The sequence below is a fragment of the Haliotis cracherodii genome, unplaced genomic scaffold (assembly GCF_022045235.1).
Source record: "Haliotis cracherodii isolate W230 unplaced genomic scaffold, xgHalCrac1.p SCAF_19, whole genome shotgun sequence".
Classification (NCBI taxonomy): domain Eukaryota; kingdom Metazoa; phylum Mollusca; class Gastropoda; order Lepetellida; family Haliotidae; genus Haliotis; species Haliotis cracherodii.
This window is the reverse complement of record NW_027266274.1, coordinates 13,085,128-13,102,736: the sequence shown is the minus strand read 5'-3', so window position 1 is coordinate 13,102,736 and position 17,609 is coordinate 13,085,128. Positions and strand designations below refer to the sequence as shown.

The following is a 17,609-nucleotide window of genomic DNA, read 5'->3' as shown; positions in this document are numbered from 1 at the left end:
CGGGTTTGTACCGCTATTTATTTATTATATAAAAAGTGCATACATATTGTGACACTGGCAAGAGATTCATGTTATATTATATCAAAGATGATTTTAATGGCCACAAGTTGTTATCAGCGAACCTCTCAGAGAGATCTCGCGTCATCATTTGTAACCAAGGGTGAGACATATATCAGATGTATTTATCATGACGCATCTTCATCAAAGTTAAACAGTTTCAATTGTTTTTTATCAAGCATTTTTATTATATACTTCAGTGTGAAAGTTTTCTGAGGTTGAGAAAATTGGTATTTCACTGCAGTGAACATGACACTTTGACGGAACTATTATCATACAAGAGTTACCTCCCCGCAAATTGTCTCCCTTTATCGTAAATGTCTGGGCCGTACACAAACTGCTGACTTCCTGCTATGTTCCACATTGACAAGGCAAAATAATGATGGATGGTCATTTAAGGATTTAGGATCTTCTTGTTATTCTCTTGGAAATGTTTCGCATTACACTGTAAATTTCTCATTTAAACCATCGAGACTGTTTCGCAAAGCGCTATTTTCATTACTTGAACATCGTGTATTCCTTCGCTACCAACAGAGGTCTCGTAGCTTTCAAGAATATTTTTTGTTGAAGCTGATTTATATAATCATATCCAAATGTATGATAAAAACATTTAGTGACCTCATATGTTTTACTACTTTTGTTTATATGTTTTAAAGATTTTGCAAACTCGGGACTACTTTTTAAGTCGGAATTACAAGGGGTGGCGAAACGTCACTGTGTATTATGCAGGGAGAATTTACGTTTCATGCTTTTACATTTGAAATGAAAAAGTCTTAGATATTCCAGTAGACAACGTAAAGTATATAATAAATAGGATATTACATTTGTGTCGAGAATACCATGTTTCTCTCATGTCGTGACGGGGGAAATGAGATATACTCCTTCGTGCAAATATCTCCTTTTCCCCCGTCACTCAATGAGAGGAACAATTTTCACTCCAAACATGAAACTTCCTCTATGTATACATGAAACTTCCTCTATGTATACATGAAACTTCCTCTATGTATACATGAAACTTCCTCTATGTATACATGAAACTTCCTCTATGTATTCGGAAATAAGTTAAGATGTCTTTGTTGTATGCTTCAATCTTGTTTCTGTATATAATTTAATATCTTAACAAGTACAACAAACGAGGGCAAACAGTACAAATGTGAAGAAGGAATATCCATTATGAAACATTACCCACAGGAATAGCATTTCAGACAACGATCTCACATGAAGATGTTTATTACAAGAGATAGAAGCTTGCAGCTAGAGACGCCACAATAGTCCACATCACGACTGTCAGACCTTCAGCCCCATTTTCTGGAATGAAACAAGTCGTAAGAGAAGCTCCCAAAACACGGAATCTTTTTTTTTAGACTCCAGCGATAGAAGCGCATTCTTGCTATATATGGCATTGGTCTTACAGGATTATCTTCTTTGTCTGTAAACGAATCCTACAACACATCTAACACAGACAATGTCACTCGAGTTGGTGAGTGAGTGAGTGAGTTGGGTTTAAAGCCGCTTTTAACAGTATTCCAGTTATATCACGGCATGTCAGCTTAATGTGGGAGGAAAGCCATGACATGACATGACATGACATGGAATTGAAATATATAGTTACTTTCCTTGAATTGAAAACAAATATTTTCTCTTGAAGGAAATTCTTTTCAACCGTCACAAGCTGGTCAGCAGCCTGGGGATACATATTCTCCAAGGAATGCCCAGAACAGTATCAGCTGCATAAATGCCATATCTGTTCTCTTGAGCTGTCTCTAGAAACAAGGCATATTCAGAGTGAGTGAGTGAGTGAGTTGGGTTTAACGGCGCTTTTAACAGTATTCCAGTATTGCCACCTGACAGCTTAATGTGGGAGGAAAGCCCGAAGTGATGCAGGTCTTAGACGTTTACCACTTCGGTGAAACCCACGAGCACGGGTATGGTGCTGACAAAACTAGAAACATAATCGGGGCGAACCGGGATTCGAACCCACAATCATAGGTTTCTGGCGTGCCCAAGGGACGCAACTCTGCACAGCGAATCGCGGCGCCTTAGACGACTGGAAATCAGTGATGCCATCCGGTGTTCGCTGAAAAGGTAAGCATAGTCTGCCCCACTGGCAGCACCAGCCACTCACTCAATCAGCGTTAATGAAATAGAAAGAGTTTGTTACGACGACCCGTGAAGATCCGGGGTAGAATAAGTCTTCTGCAACCCATGCTTGCAGTAAAGGGCGACTACGCTTGTCGTAAGAGGCGACTAGCGTGATCGGGTGGTCAGGCTCGCTGACTTGGTTGATGCATGTCATCGTATCCCAATTTAGTGGATCGATGCTCATGATGTCAATCACTGGATTGTCTGGTTCAGACATTATTATTTACAGACCGCTGTCATACAACGGCAATATTGCAGAGTGCGGCGTTAAACAACAAATAAACAAACAAACAGACAAACAAACACAATAAAACATGGCGCCGTACAGCAGTACTCCTGCCGTAAGACGGAGGAATGAGAACAGTCGAGTTTGGACCTGACCATCAATTAAATATCAAATAATGCAACATCACTACATCATAGGTATCAGCTGACAGACTGATCAGAGTGGACCTGGATAGGACAAAAAGGTCAAACATGATATGGTTGACCACGAAAGGGGTACGAGTCGCTCTTCGGCTTGTCCCGGAATAACACGAGTTGGTCAAGAATTGGTCCGGTTGACAAGATCGAATATATTGTTTTCTTGGATGTAAGTTTTGTGTTAATCGTGTTTGATACTCACCGCATAGATTGCCCGTGTAGCCCTTCACGCACGTGCACCAGTACGGCACGGTGCTCGTGATGCACGTGCCTCCGTTCTGACACTGCTTTCCTCCAGTGGTGCACACGGGCTCTAGAAATATATATTGTTGTGTAAATAGACATTTGACAAAACAAAATATTGAATGGGTTGAATAATTTCAAAGCAGATTTCCTTTGTTAAACTCTTGCATGTGTCTGTAGTTATATCATGGCGTGTCAGCACCCACACCCACACACGCACGCCCACACACGCACACGTGCTATATAAGTGCAAATATATTGAACGCGACGTCACGCCTATTTCACCTCACTCCATCACGTGTTTATTAGTGAGCACGGGTGGCCCAGTCGTCTAAGGCGCAGAGTTGCGTCCCTTGGGAACGCTAGAAACAGATGATTGTGGGAATCCCGGTTCGCCCCGATTATGTTTCTAGGTTTGTCAGCACCCTACCCGTGCTAGTTGTAAACGTCTGAGACCTGCATCGGACTTTCCTCCCACATTAAGCTGACACGCCATGATATAACTAGAATACTGTTAAAAGCGACGTTAAACCCAACTCAAGCACTCGATTGAAAGCCACCAGTGAGTGAGTGAGGTAATGCTTTACGTCACCTCGGCAATATTTCAGCCATATCGTGACGAGTGAAAGCCACCAGGTCACTGAGGTAAACATCCTGAAGATTGTATTTGCTTTATTATTTTGTGAAGTCCGAGAGAATCCGCACCCAGGACGTTAAACTAACAGATGCAAAAGTAATGCCGTCGAACTCATTGACTAACAGATGGAGGAGTAACGACGTCGAACTCTTTGACTAACAGATGCAGGAGTAACGACGTCGAACGCTTTGACTAACAGATGCAGGAGTAACGACGTCGAACGCTTTGACTAACAGATGCAGGAGTAACGACGTCGAACGCTTTGACTAACAGATGCAGGAGTAACGACGTCGAACGCTTTGACTAACAGATGCAGGAGTAACGACGTCGAACGCTTTGACTAACTGAGATGCAGCAGGAACAGCAGCAGTGACACAGCAAGATACAGCAAGTTCCCGAGAGACCTTCGCTAGGTATATTTTACTGGCGCATCTTCCATTGTTCCCGTTAGAGTACATTCATGAACAGCTCGAGATGTATTCGCGGGGTGACTTTTCTGTATTACACCATGAATGTATTCCTGGGCCCACTTGCACAAAACAATCTCAGCGCAACGACTATTGTAAGCCTATGTTAAAGTATGGGATTTGAGATCATCTTAGCGCTAAGATCGCTTTGTGAAAGTGGGCCCTGGTGTGTATTCTCTGTATAACCCCATGGATGTATTCCTGGTGTGTATTCTCTGTATTAATTCACGATTGTATTCCTGGTGTGTATTCTCTGTATTGTCCTATGAATGTAATACTTGTGTGTATTCTCTGTATTGTCCCATGAATGTATTCCTGGTGTGTATTCTCTGTGTTAATTCACGATTGTATTCCTGGTGTGTATTCTCTGTATTGTCCTATGAATGTAATACTTGTGTGTATTCTCTGTATTGTCCCATGAATGTATTCCTGGTGTGTATTCTCTGTGTTAATTCACGATTGTATCCCTGGTGTATATTCTCTGTATTGTCCCATGAATGAATTCCCTGGTGTATATTCTCTGTGTTACTCCATGAATGTATTCCTGGTGTGTATTCTCTGTGTTAATTCACGATTGTATCCCTGGTGTATATTCTCTGTATTGTCCCATGAATGAATTCCTGGTGTATATTCTCTGTGTTACTCCATGAATGTATTCCTGGTGTCTATTTTCCGTATTACTCCATGAATGTATTCATGGTGTATATTCTGTGTTACTCCATGAATGTATTCCTGGTGTCTATTCTCCGTATTACTCCATGAATGTATTTCTGGTGTGTATTCTCTGCATTACACAGTGAATGTGATTCCCGGTGTGTATTCTCTGTATTGTCTCATGAATGTATTCCTGGTGTCTATTCTCTGTGTTACTCCATGAATGTATTCCTGGTGTCTATTCTCTGTGTTACTCCATGAATGTATTCCTGGTGTATATTCCCTGTGTTACTCCATGAATGTATTCCTGGTGTATATTCTCCGTATTACTCCATGAATGTATTCCTGGTGTATATTCTCTGTGTTACTCCATGAATGTATTCCTGGTGTATATTCTCCGTATTACTCCATGAATGTATTCCTGGTGTCTATTCTCCGTATTACTCCATGAATGTATTTCTGGTGTGTATTCTCTGCATTACACAGTGAATGTGATTCCCGGTGTATATTCTCTGTATTGTCTCATGAATGTATTCCTGGTGTCTATTCTCCGTATTACTCCATGAATGTGTTCCTGGTGTGTATTCTCCGTATTACTCCATGAATGTATTAATAAAGTGTTAATCACCTGTATCTCCACCCTGCAGATAATAAGTGTAACTTTCAAACCTTTCAAACATGAAAAAACATGATAATAATGGAGATAAGCGTTGCTTTACTGCACCTGATTTGTGACCTGTGCGCTGTGCACAGGACCACGTGCCACTACATAATGATATCTGTTTTTGTTTGTTTGTTTGTTGATTAACGTCCCACTCAGCAATATCCCAGCTATATGAGGGCGCTATGTAAATAATGGCATCTGGACCAGACAACCAAGTGATTGACATCATGAGCATCGATCCACACAATTGAGATACGATGACATGCATCTACCAAGTCAGCGAGCCTGACCACCCGATCCCGTTAATCGTCCCTTACGACAAGCGTAGGTTGCTGAAGACCTATTCTACCCGGATCTTCACGGGTCTAATGTTATGTGTACACAAGCATCATGGGTATGCAGCCCTTCGCGTGATGCTCACCCGTTCCACACGTGTCGTCTCCATAGCCACCGACACAGTTGCATACATAGTCTTTACACGACCCTCCGTTCTGGCATTCCCTTCCGTTAGGTGTGCATGCAGGGGCTGCAAGAGATGAATCTGTTAATCTTCATCTATCTTGAAGAAGCTACGACATCTATGTGAAGTATTTGTGTCATCCAGTCACGTACCTACTGAACGATTGCGATATAAACTAAGCGGCACAAGAAAGTATAGGTTGGCAATTTGTAATTTTCCTAAAAACAGCGATAACTAGTGGAAAGTGGGTATTGGGGATATGACTGCCCAAGGAACAGGTACCCAAAAACACCTCACCCGAACGCGCCACCTTTGACGGCACTCGTGCGATGACAAAAAAAATGGTGAAACAGGTTTCCCGCCTATGGCATAAACTGCACGTGCATGTTAGCTGTATAAATGTGTCCGTCTGCAGGGTATAACCACACGCGATGAAAGCACACAAAAGAAATGCCACGACTGTCACAGGAGCAGAGAGAAAGAGCCATCGGTATGGCCGAAATGGGGGTCCAAACACAGGTCCATATTGCCAGAAGGTTTGGTTGTACACCATTGACAGTAGCCAGGCTGATTCAACGGTACAGGCAGACAGGGAGGACACAGGACAGGCCTAGAACCGGACGACCCCGAGTGACTGGAAGACGGTCAGATACGGCTCATTTACCTGCGAAACAGATTTGTAACGGCGACGGCAACGGCAGCAACACAGCGTTGGGACATCCCATAAGCCAACGTACAGTACTACGACGACTTCGTGCTGACGGAATCCGAGCGTATCGTTCTTTCCTAGGAATGGTACTGACTGCTCAACATCGACGCCTGAGAATGCGATGGGCGAGGCAGGTTAGACGCTGGCAAGTGAGAAATTTGCGTTGAGTGTTGTGTACTGATCAAAGTCGGTTAACTTGTTTCGAAATGACGGCAGAGAACGAGTTTATCGACGTAGAGGGGAATGTTTGCCCTGGCGTGTATTCGAGAGGTCCATCCATTCGGCGGGGGAGGTGTCATGGTGTGGGGCGGTATTTGTGGAGATCAGAAGACTGATTTGGTGATTATACAGGGAAACCTGAACGCCGTGCAGTACAGACACCAAGTGTTGTAGCCAGTTGTGCTTACAAAACCAACAGCAGGGGATATTGTTTCAACACGACAATGTCAGGCCCCGTACTGCAAGACTCGGAACTTTCTAAACCAGCAGAACGTTGACGTTTTGCCCTGGCCTGCCCACTCACCCGATTTGAATCCTATTGAATATCTGTGGGACCATCTTGACAGGCAGATGAGGGCACGCCATCAGCTTCCCGTCAACAGACAAGAATTGCAGCAGGCCCTGAGAGACGAGTGGCAACGGATTCCAGTCCACGTCATCAGAAGACTGACGTCATCGATGAGGCGGCGTATCACAGCATGCATTGAGGCAGCTTGAGGTCATACACGCTATTGAAGGCAACTGTGTCGACTTGTAGTTTGTCTGACAATTTTTTGGTGACATTTCAGACAACTTTTGAAAATGAAATTTCTTACCCCACCATTGTTTACCTTGAGCTTATATTGCCTGTGATTGCACAATTTCATTCAAACTGTGGTTGATCAATCATTTGTTATCCCTCCCTAGATTCTATTATAATTCACAACAAAACCTCTTCTTGTTATTTTTTTATCGATCATGGAACTCGACCTATACTTTCTTTTGCCGCCCAGTTTAGATTTCGCAACTATGGTCAGCGCAGTTTCAAGAAAAATAAAGATTACGAGCCGAGTGTGTTTTCGAGTAATAAATATCATATATTACAAATAGAAATTTATAATGCGACCCTTTCTATGTTCATTTGTCAGCCTTATATCTGATATCAAGCCTTACCATCAAGCCCTATGTCAGCCTTGTCTCTGATATCAAGCCTTACCATCAAGCCCTATGTCAGCCTTGTCTCTGATATCAAGCCTTACCATCAAGCCCTATGTCAGCCTTGTCTCTGATATCAAGCCTTACCGTCACGCCCCATGTCAGCCTTATCTCTGATACTAAGCTATACCGTCAAGTTCTATGTTAACCATATCTCCGATATCAGCTTATCATCAAGTTCTATGTCAGCCTTATCTCTGATACTAAGCTTTACCGTCAAGTTCTGTGTTAACCATATCTCCGATATTAGCTTTTCATCACGTTCAGTATTGGCAAACATCACCACCCACACCCACACCCACACCCACACCGACATATCTATACTCCCTCCCCACAAATCCCCATCCTCCTCCTCCAAGAACATTAACTGGTCGATCCCTCAGTGGGCATCCACCATACATATCACGACATATATATTATGATTGATATTCTGATGAAGTTCTGGATGATTGTTGATACAGCAGACGACAGCGCACCTGTTTCGCATAGACCTCCATTGTAACCACTGACGCATTCACAAAAGTAGTGAGTGGAGTTTGACGTGTCGCATGTCCCATCATTTTGGCATTCACTTCCGTCAATAGTACAAACCGGAGCTTCAACGAAACAGATCAAGTTGGTCAAGTTCTGAGTCATTTTATTTCAAAAGCATTTTCAACATAATATATGTTAACGTACCCGACATTGTTAGGGCACGTGACTCTGAAATGATACGTCAAATTAGGGCTGTACTATTCCTGCGAAACTTTTATGACGACACACTGACATAATTAAGTTTCATACCTCAATGTCAGAATGATGAAATCTGATTGGTCTACGTGATGACAGAACACAAAATATTATTCAAAGGACAGAGACATTGCTTTTCGTTTGTATTGCATCGGGATATGGAGTGATTCAGATAAATAATCTTTAAGTTATGAAACATTATTGTAACACAATTCTGACTATACACATAACGCTACCATGTTCACACAAAGGCCCGGGTTCGATTTTCCACACATGTACAATGTTTGAAGCCCATTCCTGCCGTGCTATTGCTTGAAGTTTGCTAAAAGCGGCGTCAAAGGACACTCACTCACTCACTCACTCACCATGTTCACATGTGGCTCCATGGTAACCGTTCACGCATGAGCAGATGTACATGGCGCCCGTTGTATTACATGTTCCGCTGTTCTTGCATTCACTTCCGCCGGAAGTACACACGGGAGCTGGAAGAGAGCTACATTGACACGTTGGGAGACACAATTTGTTTGTTTGTTTTTTGCTTCACGCCTCACTTAGCAAAATTCCAGCTGTATGACGGCGATCTGTAAATAATCGAGTCTGGGCCAGACAATCGAGTGATTGACATCATGAACATCGATCTACACAATTGGGATCGATGACATGCATTAACCAATCCAGCGAGCCTGATCACCCGATCCCGTTAAGTGCCCTTTGCGTCAAGCATAGCCGCGTTTTACGGCAAGCATGGGTTGCTGAAGACCTATACTACCCCGGAATCTTCACGGGTCAATTCTTGGTCTTATTTTGCAGAATCCCATTTCCGATGGACATCATGAACATCGATCTTCACAATTGGAATCGATGACATGCATTAACCAATCCAGCGAGCCTGATCACCCGCTCCGTTAGTCGCCTCTCACGACAAGCATGGGTTGTTGAAGACCAATTCTACCATGCGATCATCACGGGAAGAACATTGCGCAAATGTGAAGTGTGGAGAATAGTTATAATATTCCCTTAATGTCGTTTATACATACCCATTTCACACGTGTGTCCGTGGTAGCCATTCACGCATGTGCAGACGTATATACCACTTCCTGTATCGCATGTGCCGCCGTTTTCACATTCAGTTCCAACCGCAGTGCACATAGGAGCTGGAAAAGAATGTAAATATGAATTATCTGTGTGAGGTGAAAAGACGCGTTGCAGATTATTGCAGATTAAAACATGGATATCCCACTCAGCACCAGGCAGGGTAACAACAACTACCATCATTTAACGTTTTTTCGTATGACGCGGCCAAGAGATCGAACCACCGACAATCCGCTCTCTGGGCAGACGCTACATAATTATTACACCTCGACGGTATTACTTCTTTGAATAAAGTAACTTTATATATATTTGAAGCTAAAATGAATAGAATATAAGGTTAACGATATTTTTCAGGGCATTATCATTTGCAGAAGCCCGAGGTCTTCCATTAACTGCCCGACGAAGGAGGGCGGTTGAAAAGACCGAGGGCTTCTGCAAATGATAATGCCCTGAAAAATATCGTTACCCTCATAATAGCTAAAATTGATGGAATTTGCTGTAAGATGAAAAGAAACAATATCGTTTTGGAAACATTCACTGCAATCAACACGAACGTCACTGATCCACTTTTACAAATATGGAAACGTCAGAGAACAAACCAGATGACGTCACTATCGAACGTGACGTCACCTTACAACGGGCGTAATAATGGCCCGTCGTCAAGCCATATGATGGCATTATCAAGTTTTATAGCTAAAATGGATAGAATTGTCATTAAACCGCCCGCATGTTATCAGAAATGAGCGGGCCTCTGTAACTTGATAATTCCCTCATATTGCTTGACGACGGGCCATTATCACGCCCGTTGTTAGGTGACGTCATAGGATAGGATCGTGATGTCACGTTCAATAGTGACGTCATCTGGTTTGTTCTTTGACGTTTCCATATTTGTAAGAGTGGATCAGTGATATTCGTGTTGATTGCGGTAAATGTTTCAAACCCGATATTGTTGTTTCTTTATATTTGATAAAAAAAATCCATCCATTTTAGCTATAATAACAAGTTAATGGAAGACCTCGCTCTTCTGACATTCGTGTTGATTGCAGTAAATGTTTCAAACCCGATATTGTTGTTTCTTTTTATTTGATATAAAAATCCATCCATTTTAGCTATAATCACAAGTTAATGGAAGACCTCGGGCTTCTGTAAATGATAATGCCCTGAAAAATAGTGTTACCCTTATAGTATGACATGTTTTCTTTGATATTTAAAGATAACTTCCTTTGTTTCTTGGAGGGTATAAATAAGGTTATCATGATGCGCACGTTTCAAAGCAATAAAGCTTACACGTGGATTATCTCCCTTCCATTATGACGCCATCGATGTCAACTATTGTGAGTGTTATAATCTGTAATTGTTATATGGAATATTCAGGGTGTATACAACGTATCAAAATGTTTGCAAATGTTTGAGAATGTTATCACCTTCAAATTAGAGAAAAAAATTCTTAATTATCTTAACATAAAAAATGGGGTAAGTGATACATAATCCAAAAAGGAACTTGCCAAAGAGCTACTTCCTTTTGTCCACTTTGTAAGGTGAGGTGAGGTGAAATTGGGTTTAACGTCGCGTCCAAGACTATTGCACTTATATAGCGACGTGCATGTACGTTTGTGTGTTTGTGTGGCTGCTTTTACTAGTTCGGACTGATGCCGATTTATAGTGCTAGCTCACTGAGATACCATGCAGCAGTTTAACATGAATACCCCACTCAGACACAGTATACTGACTCCAAGCCGACCAGTCCTTGTTTTAGCCCCTTAATGCCGAGCGCCAGACAGGGTAACAACAAGTACCATCTTTTAACGTCTTGTCCACTTTGTAACAAACAGCATAGAAGAGGCAATTAACTTTTAACATTAGTAACACTAAACACACTGGTTATTCATATGTTTACAAAAAGCTTTACGGATACACGATGTTTGTACATGTCATACTTCATTATTATTTTCATTCATACGGGGATATTAGAGAGCCAACATGCACGCAAGCCTCATGTTTTGGGTTTGTTGGGTTAGGTTTGTTGAATTTCTGAAACGCCACCAGTGGCCCTTCCGTGTCCCTCCTATTTGACCAATCAGATTCCATAAGTCATATCATATGCATTTGCTTCAAAGAAAATGACGGTGCAGTCAAGACGATCTGATTAAAAATCAAGATCTATTTTGTAATAAAACGGGTCTTACTTCGCAAAGTGCATCAAATCACGTGAGCGCTTTGATTAAAAAACATGAAAAGATTTGAAAAATATCTGATCACGCCGAGTTGCACGGCCGTTTACGAACCGGATGTCGATTGCGTTACGCGATCTGATTGGACAATGCATAAACCCATAAGTCCAGTCAAAACATAACTCCGGATTTCCAGCCTAGTTCGACAAGGGTGGAAACTGCACTTTTACAGTCAGTAAATCCCCCTGCGTCGCGAAGATGATTAAATCAGTAATTATTGATCAACAAGATTGGTGCCTTCCTCAGACTTTTGGCTGGTGTCTATATTACATGTACATTCGCCAAAATAATGAGGTATGAATAAACTGGAACTACAAAGGAACGGAATTTAAAAACCCAGATTTCCCATTGTATTACGTTTAGAAATGTTTGTAGCCCAAAGAAATTGTAATACCAACCAAAACTGAGAATCTGGATTGCATCCTCATCCACAAGCTCCATCTTCGCCGCTCCGGGGTAGAAAAGGTCTTCAGCAACCCATGCTTGCCGTAAAAGGTGACTATGCTTATCGCAAGAGGCGACTAACGGGATCGGGTGGTCAGGCTCGCTGACCTCGTTGATGCATGTCATCGATCCCAATTGCGCAGATCGATGCTCATGATATCAATCACTGGATTGCCTTTTCCAGACTCGATTATCTACACACCGCCGTCATATAGCTGGAATATTGCTGAGTGCGGCGTTCAACAAACAACCAACCATCCATCTTTGCCGCTGCCATCAACACATGTCGATTGTGTTTGGTTAATCGATCGTATGGTTTATGATTAATTTAGTTTTTTTTATATCAATTAAAAGTATAGACGTTTAATTAATTTAGTTTATCATTTAAAATGTAACATTGGAATAATATTCACTTAATCCATCGTTAGTTGGGAATATATCAACATGCATGTGAACATTGAGGGGGCGTAAGAGAACATGTGTCCATATTAACTTTATTTAACAGATAAGGTAAAAGTTGGAAAAGAGGTCAATCCTGGTCCCATACCTATTTCACAGTGCTGCCCATGGTAACCGTTGACGCATGTGCAGCTGGAGGGGGAATGTGTTTTGTTACATGACCCTCCGTTTTGACATTCATTTCCATCAGCAGTGCACACCGGTGCTACAACGACAAAACCATGATATTCAAATAAAGTAAACTGATTTAACGAACACGCTCATAACGAACGAACGGATATAACGAACTGTTTAGGGGTCCCGCCAACATATATGCTGTATGACAGTCAACTACGGTTGTAACGAACTCAAATGAACCACTTTTTTTAGTTCGTTATAACCGTAGTCCGTTATCTGCATATATACAACATATAAAAAGCAAATGGATGGGACCCCAAAACAGTTCGTTATATCCGTCAGTTCGTTATAAGCGTGTTCGTTTAACATGGTTTACTGTACGCATATAATGGACTACGGTTATAACGAACATAAATTAGTGGTTCCTTTGAGTTCCTTATAACCGTAGGTAACAGAAGTAAAATCTACCTTAGAACATAAACGTAAGTCCTCTTGTGATATATAACAATTTGCTTCACTGTATCGTTAGTTGGATATACATAAACAGCGAAGGGCACATTCATGGCGAGGGTCGGTCGGGTAGCCTTGTGGTTAAAGCGTTCGCTCGTCACGCTGAAGACCTGGGTTCGATTCCCGACATGGATGCAATATCTGAATCCCATCCCGGTGTCAGCCGCCACGAAATTTCGAGAAAATATTTGAAATAACCAAAAAAAGTATTATCGAAATATTCTATGAGCTTTTTCACAAGTCTATTGTCTTATATATGATATTATAGTCTATAATTCCTTCTAGAAAGTGCCATCCCATGCAGGGTTAGTCTATAGCTGTTCTAGAAGATTCCAGATTACTTTTGACTCGCACAGCATAAATATATAGTAACTTCCACAACACTGCTTACATTTGATAGTAATACCTTCCTGATATCTCATTATTGTCAAAACACAATGTTACGAACTTCTACTGAATCTTAACAGAAACAATATAATATAATTACAACAGTGTTTAACAATACTTTGGGGCGGTTGGGTAGCCTTGTGGGCAAAGCGTTCGACCGTCACGCCGAAGACCCGGGTTAGATTGAATTTCCCTACATGAGTACCATGTGTGATACCCATTTCTGGTGTCCCCCGTCGTATCATTGCTGGAATATTGCTAAAAGCGGCGTAAAACCATACTCACTCATTCAGGGCAAGGGCATGAATGCACGTGAATTCCTTGGTAGGCATTTAGAAGATCAAGGAACATGAAACCATGCTTGTTTTTATGAATAACACATTCTTTTATGTAACAATTGTTATATTGGAAATAACATTTCCATAGTAAAGTACAAATTCTGGAACCTTTTGGGGTTGAGTCCCATCCGTGATTCGAACCCACATTCTCAGAGTGAGGCACCAAATCGCCAGCACAAGTCAGTGATCTAACCCACTCATCCACCGAGTCTTCCGATTTAACACATTTGACCACTTTCTAAATGGCAATATGTACTCAAAAAGTATATATGGCAAAAAGACAAGAACCGTTTTATGGATAACAACATTTATACATTGAACTAAAAGGCTTATAACGAACTTCCGGGTTTAACGAACTGTTTCTTGCACCCGAATTTTTTTTTTTTGTGTGTGTGTGTGTGTGTGTGTGTGTATATATATGTATATATAGTAAACTACGGTTATAACGAACTCGAAGGGGCCACTACCTTTAGTTTGTTATAACCGTAGTTCGTTATAAGCATATATACAACATAACTATATCAAATAGTCGGGACAATAAAATCAGTTCGTTATATCCGTCAGGTCGTTATAAGCGTGTTCGTTATAAACGTACTTTACTGTATATATATATATATATATATATTATACATATGCTTATAACGAACTACGGTTATAACGAATTAGAATTAGTATTCCCTTTGAGTTCGTTATAACCGTAGTTGACTGTATTGTTCCTAGCGACATTCCAGGGATACAGCTTGCCTTTCATCAGGTGCATAACCACGAGGACGTTGTTATTCACTGAAAGGTTCATGTCTTCTTGAATGATAGCGTGTACGTATAAACTATGTGTAGCACATGGGGCAAAAGTTTGAAAGAAATCCTGGTGCCATACCTATCTCACACTGCTTCCCATGGTACCCGTTGATGCATGAGCAGTTGAATGGATTCTCGGTTGTGACACAGGACCCTCCATGTTTGCATTCATTTCCATCGACAGTGCACATTGGAGCTACAACGTCAAAACCATGATAGTTCAACAGTAACATGGGTTGGTTGGTTTTTTAACGCCGCACTCAGCAATATTCCAGCTATATGACGGCGGTCTGTAAATAATCGAGTCTGGACCAGACAATCAAGTGATTAATATCATGAACATCGATCCTCGCAATTGGGATCAACCAAGTCAGCGAGACTGACCACCCCATCCCATTAGTCGCCTTTTACGGCAAGCATGGGTTGCTTAAGATCTATTCTACCCCGGATGTTCACGGATCCGCACAGATTACAGTAACATGGGACTTCTATGCGAAGACTAGAGGTTTCTGAAAAGTTGTAAGCCGAAGTATGATGGATTGCATAAATGGAGTTGATTGCTTATAATTTTTCATAATCATCCCCTCAAAGGTATACCCATTTCTGCCAACGATGTTGGAATGTCTGGATCCCACAGATGTAGAAGGCTTTCTCCTGGAGGTGTAAACATACCTCCACAGCAGAAATAACGTCACCATATTTTGCATAATGCTTGTCAGCAGACAGCTATAATGGCACTTTAGGGAAGAAGTGAACATCGTCTGGTGCTAAGTATGGTGAATACGTGTCAGTAATACATAAAACTTTAGAGAGTTTTCCACTACTCAGACGTTAAGTTTTTCATCTGCTTTGACCTCTCGCTAGTCTCTGACTGATAGTGATGAACCTAAGGCCCATCCATGAGTACAAATCGCTTAACAAATCAGAGGTCTGCTTCAGAATGACGTAAATTCTCACGGGATATCATGAACCTGGAACCGTTTCTTAGTCAAAAGCTTTGACAGACAGAACCCAACGTGCTAAAGCCTTTGTCACCCCAATTTATTCCTCATAATGCTCTCAACTCTCTAATAAATACAAGTCAATACACATCTTGTTACACTACACCGATATAACTAAATATACATCATGCTAAACTACACCAGTATAACTCCATACATATCTTGCTAAACTACACCAATATAACTCAATATACATCATGCTAAACTACACCAGTATAACTCCATACATATCTTGCTAAACTACACCAATATAACTCAATATACATCCTGCTAAGTTACACCAGTATAACTCCATACATATCTTGCTAAACTACACCAATATAACTCAATATACATCATGCTAAGTACACCAATATAACTCCATACATATCTTGCTAAACTACACCAATATAACTCAATATACATCATGCTAAACTACACCAGTATAACTCCATACATATCTTGCTAAACTACACCAATATAACTCAATATACATCCTGCTAAGTTACACCAGTATAACTCCATACATATCTTGCTAAACTACACCAATATAACTCAATATACATCATGCTAAGTTACACCAATATAACTCCATACATATCTTGCTAAACTACACCAATATATAGAGGTTATCACGCGAGTGTGTTTGGAGATGGTAAATATCCTGCATTAGGAATAAACGTTGTATTTAGCGAGCCTTGGCGAGCTAAATACATAGTGTTTATTCCTAATACAGGATATTTACCATCCCCAAACACACAAGCGTGATAACCTCTTTATCATATAATGTCATTCTTTAATTCTGTGCTTAAAAATCGCTTTCCCTCTCTCACAAACATAACCGAAACATTGCGAGTTTTCCTGCAATGCGCGCATTAATATTTATTACGTCAGAGGGTAAGTGACGTGTCAGTCGGACAGTGACAGCAGCCAATATAGTTCCAACTGAAATCTGTTTCTTATACAGTGGCGAAGCAACATAAACGCAAAACAACAATTGTTTTTAATTGCCTTTTGCGGCAATCCATCGGTCTGTTCGCTACAGTAACTGCCCTTTGTCAAAGGGAAGCTACTCTAACCCTAGTCTCTGAGACGTCACGGCCACGTTCAGACCTTGTTGACAGTCGGTCTGTCCTGTCATAACGTAAGAAGTGTAGTCAGATGTACACACAGCGACAAAACGAAACAAGATAACAATTCACATATATTTCGGCCAAATCCAACTATTTTAATTTGTGGAGAAGGTTTCAAGCTGCAGAGGTCTACAAGCACAGATAAGGCTACTGATCCCGCTTGGCTAGGCCTCGTGCCCTCGCAAAATTGTTTCGAAATTTATATCTCCAAAGTTGCCAAAACTTATAAAATACCTTATCTACGTCACAGTTAGACACTGATTTTCAGTATATAAGACTCTGTCTTAATAATGATAGCAATTATCCCTGTAGTTTATCCAGATTGCAGATGGTTAATTCTGACTCGATCCCCGAATTACGAGGGCGTCGCCATGTTTGTTTATAAACAGTGAAAGTAGTCCCTACTTGACCTTTGATATTTGCATCTCTATCCGCATACATGACTCCAACGGATATCGTTTTTATCCGTTGGCTTTATCCTGCCGAGAAACCTACCCATTATATGATAAAACTCAATATACATCCTGCTAAGTTACACCAGTATAACTCCATACATATCTTGCTAAACTACACCAATATAACTCAATATACATCATGCTAAACTACACCAGTATAACTCCATACATATCTTGCTAAACTACACCAGTATAACTCAATATACATCCTGCTAAGTTACACCAGTATAACTCCACATCCATTATACCAAACTACATCAAGTGAACTCAATATAAATATTGCTGA

General features: G+C 41.1%; 1 protein-coding gene across 1 annotated transcript in view; it reads right to left on the bottom strand.

Moving 5' to 3' along the window:
- Nucleotides 1-1,070: 1,070 nt before the first annotated feature.
- LOC139467121 (fibropellin-1-like) overlaps nucleotides 1,071-17,609 on the bottom strand; it is a 29,894-nt gene continuing 13,355 nt past the window's right edge. Inside the window, exons 6-13 of the mRNA XM_071248842.1 lie at nucleotides 14,835-14,951; nucleotides 12,694-12,810; nucleotides 9,417-9,533; nucleotides 8,745-8,861; nucleotides 8,127-8,246; nucleotides 5,709-5,813; nucleotides 2,825-2,935; nucleotides 1,071-1,365 (exon numbers count right to left, since the gene is read on the bottom strand). Of these exons, the coding sequence (XP_071104943.1) occupies nucleotides 1,289-1,365; nucleotides 2,825-2,935; nucleotides 5,709-5,813; nucleotides 8,127-8,246; nucleotides 8,745-8,861; nucleotides 9,417-9,533; nucleotides 12,694-12,810; nucleotides 14,835-14,951 (881 nt within the window). The 3' untranslated portion in view covers nucleotides 1,071-1,288. The remainder of the gene's footprint in view (nucleotides 1,366-2,824; nucleotides 2,936-5,708; nucleotides 5,814-8,126; nucleotides 8,247-8,744; nucleotides 8,862-9,416; nucleotides 9,534-12,693; nucleotides 12,811-14,834; nucleotides 14,952-17,609) is intronic.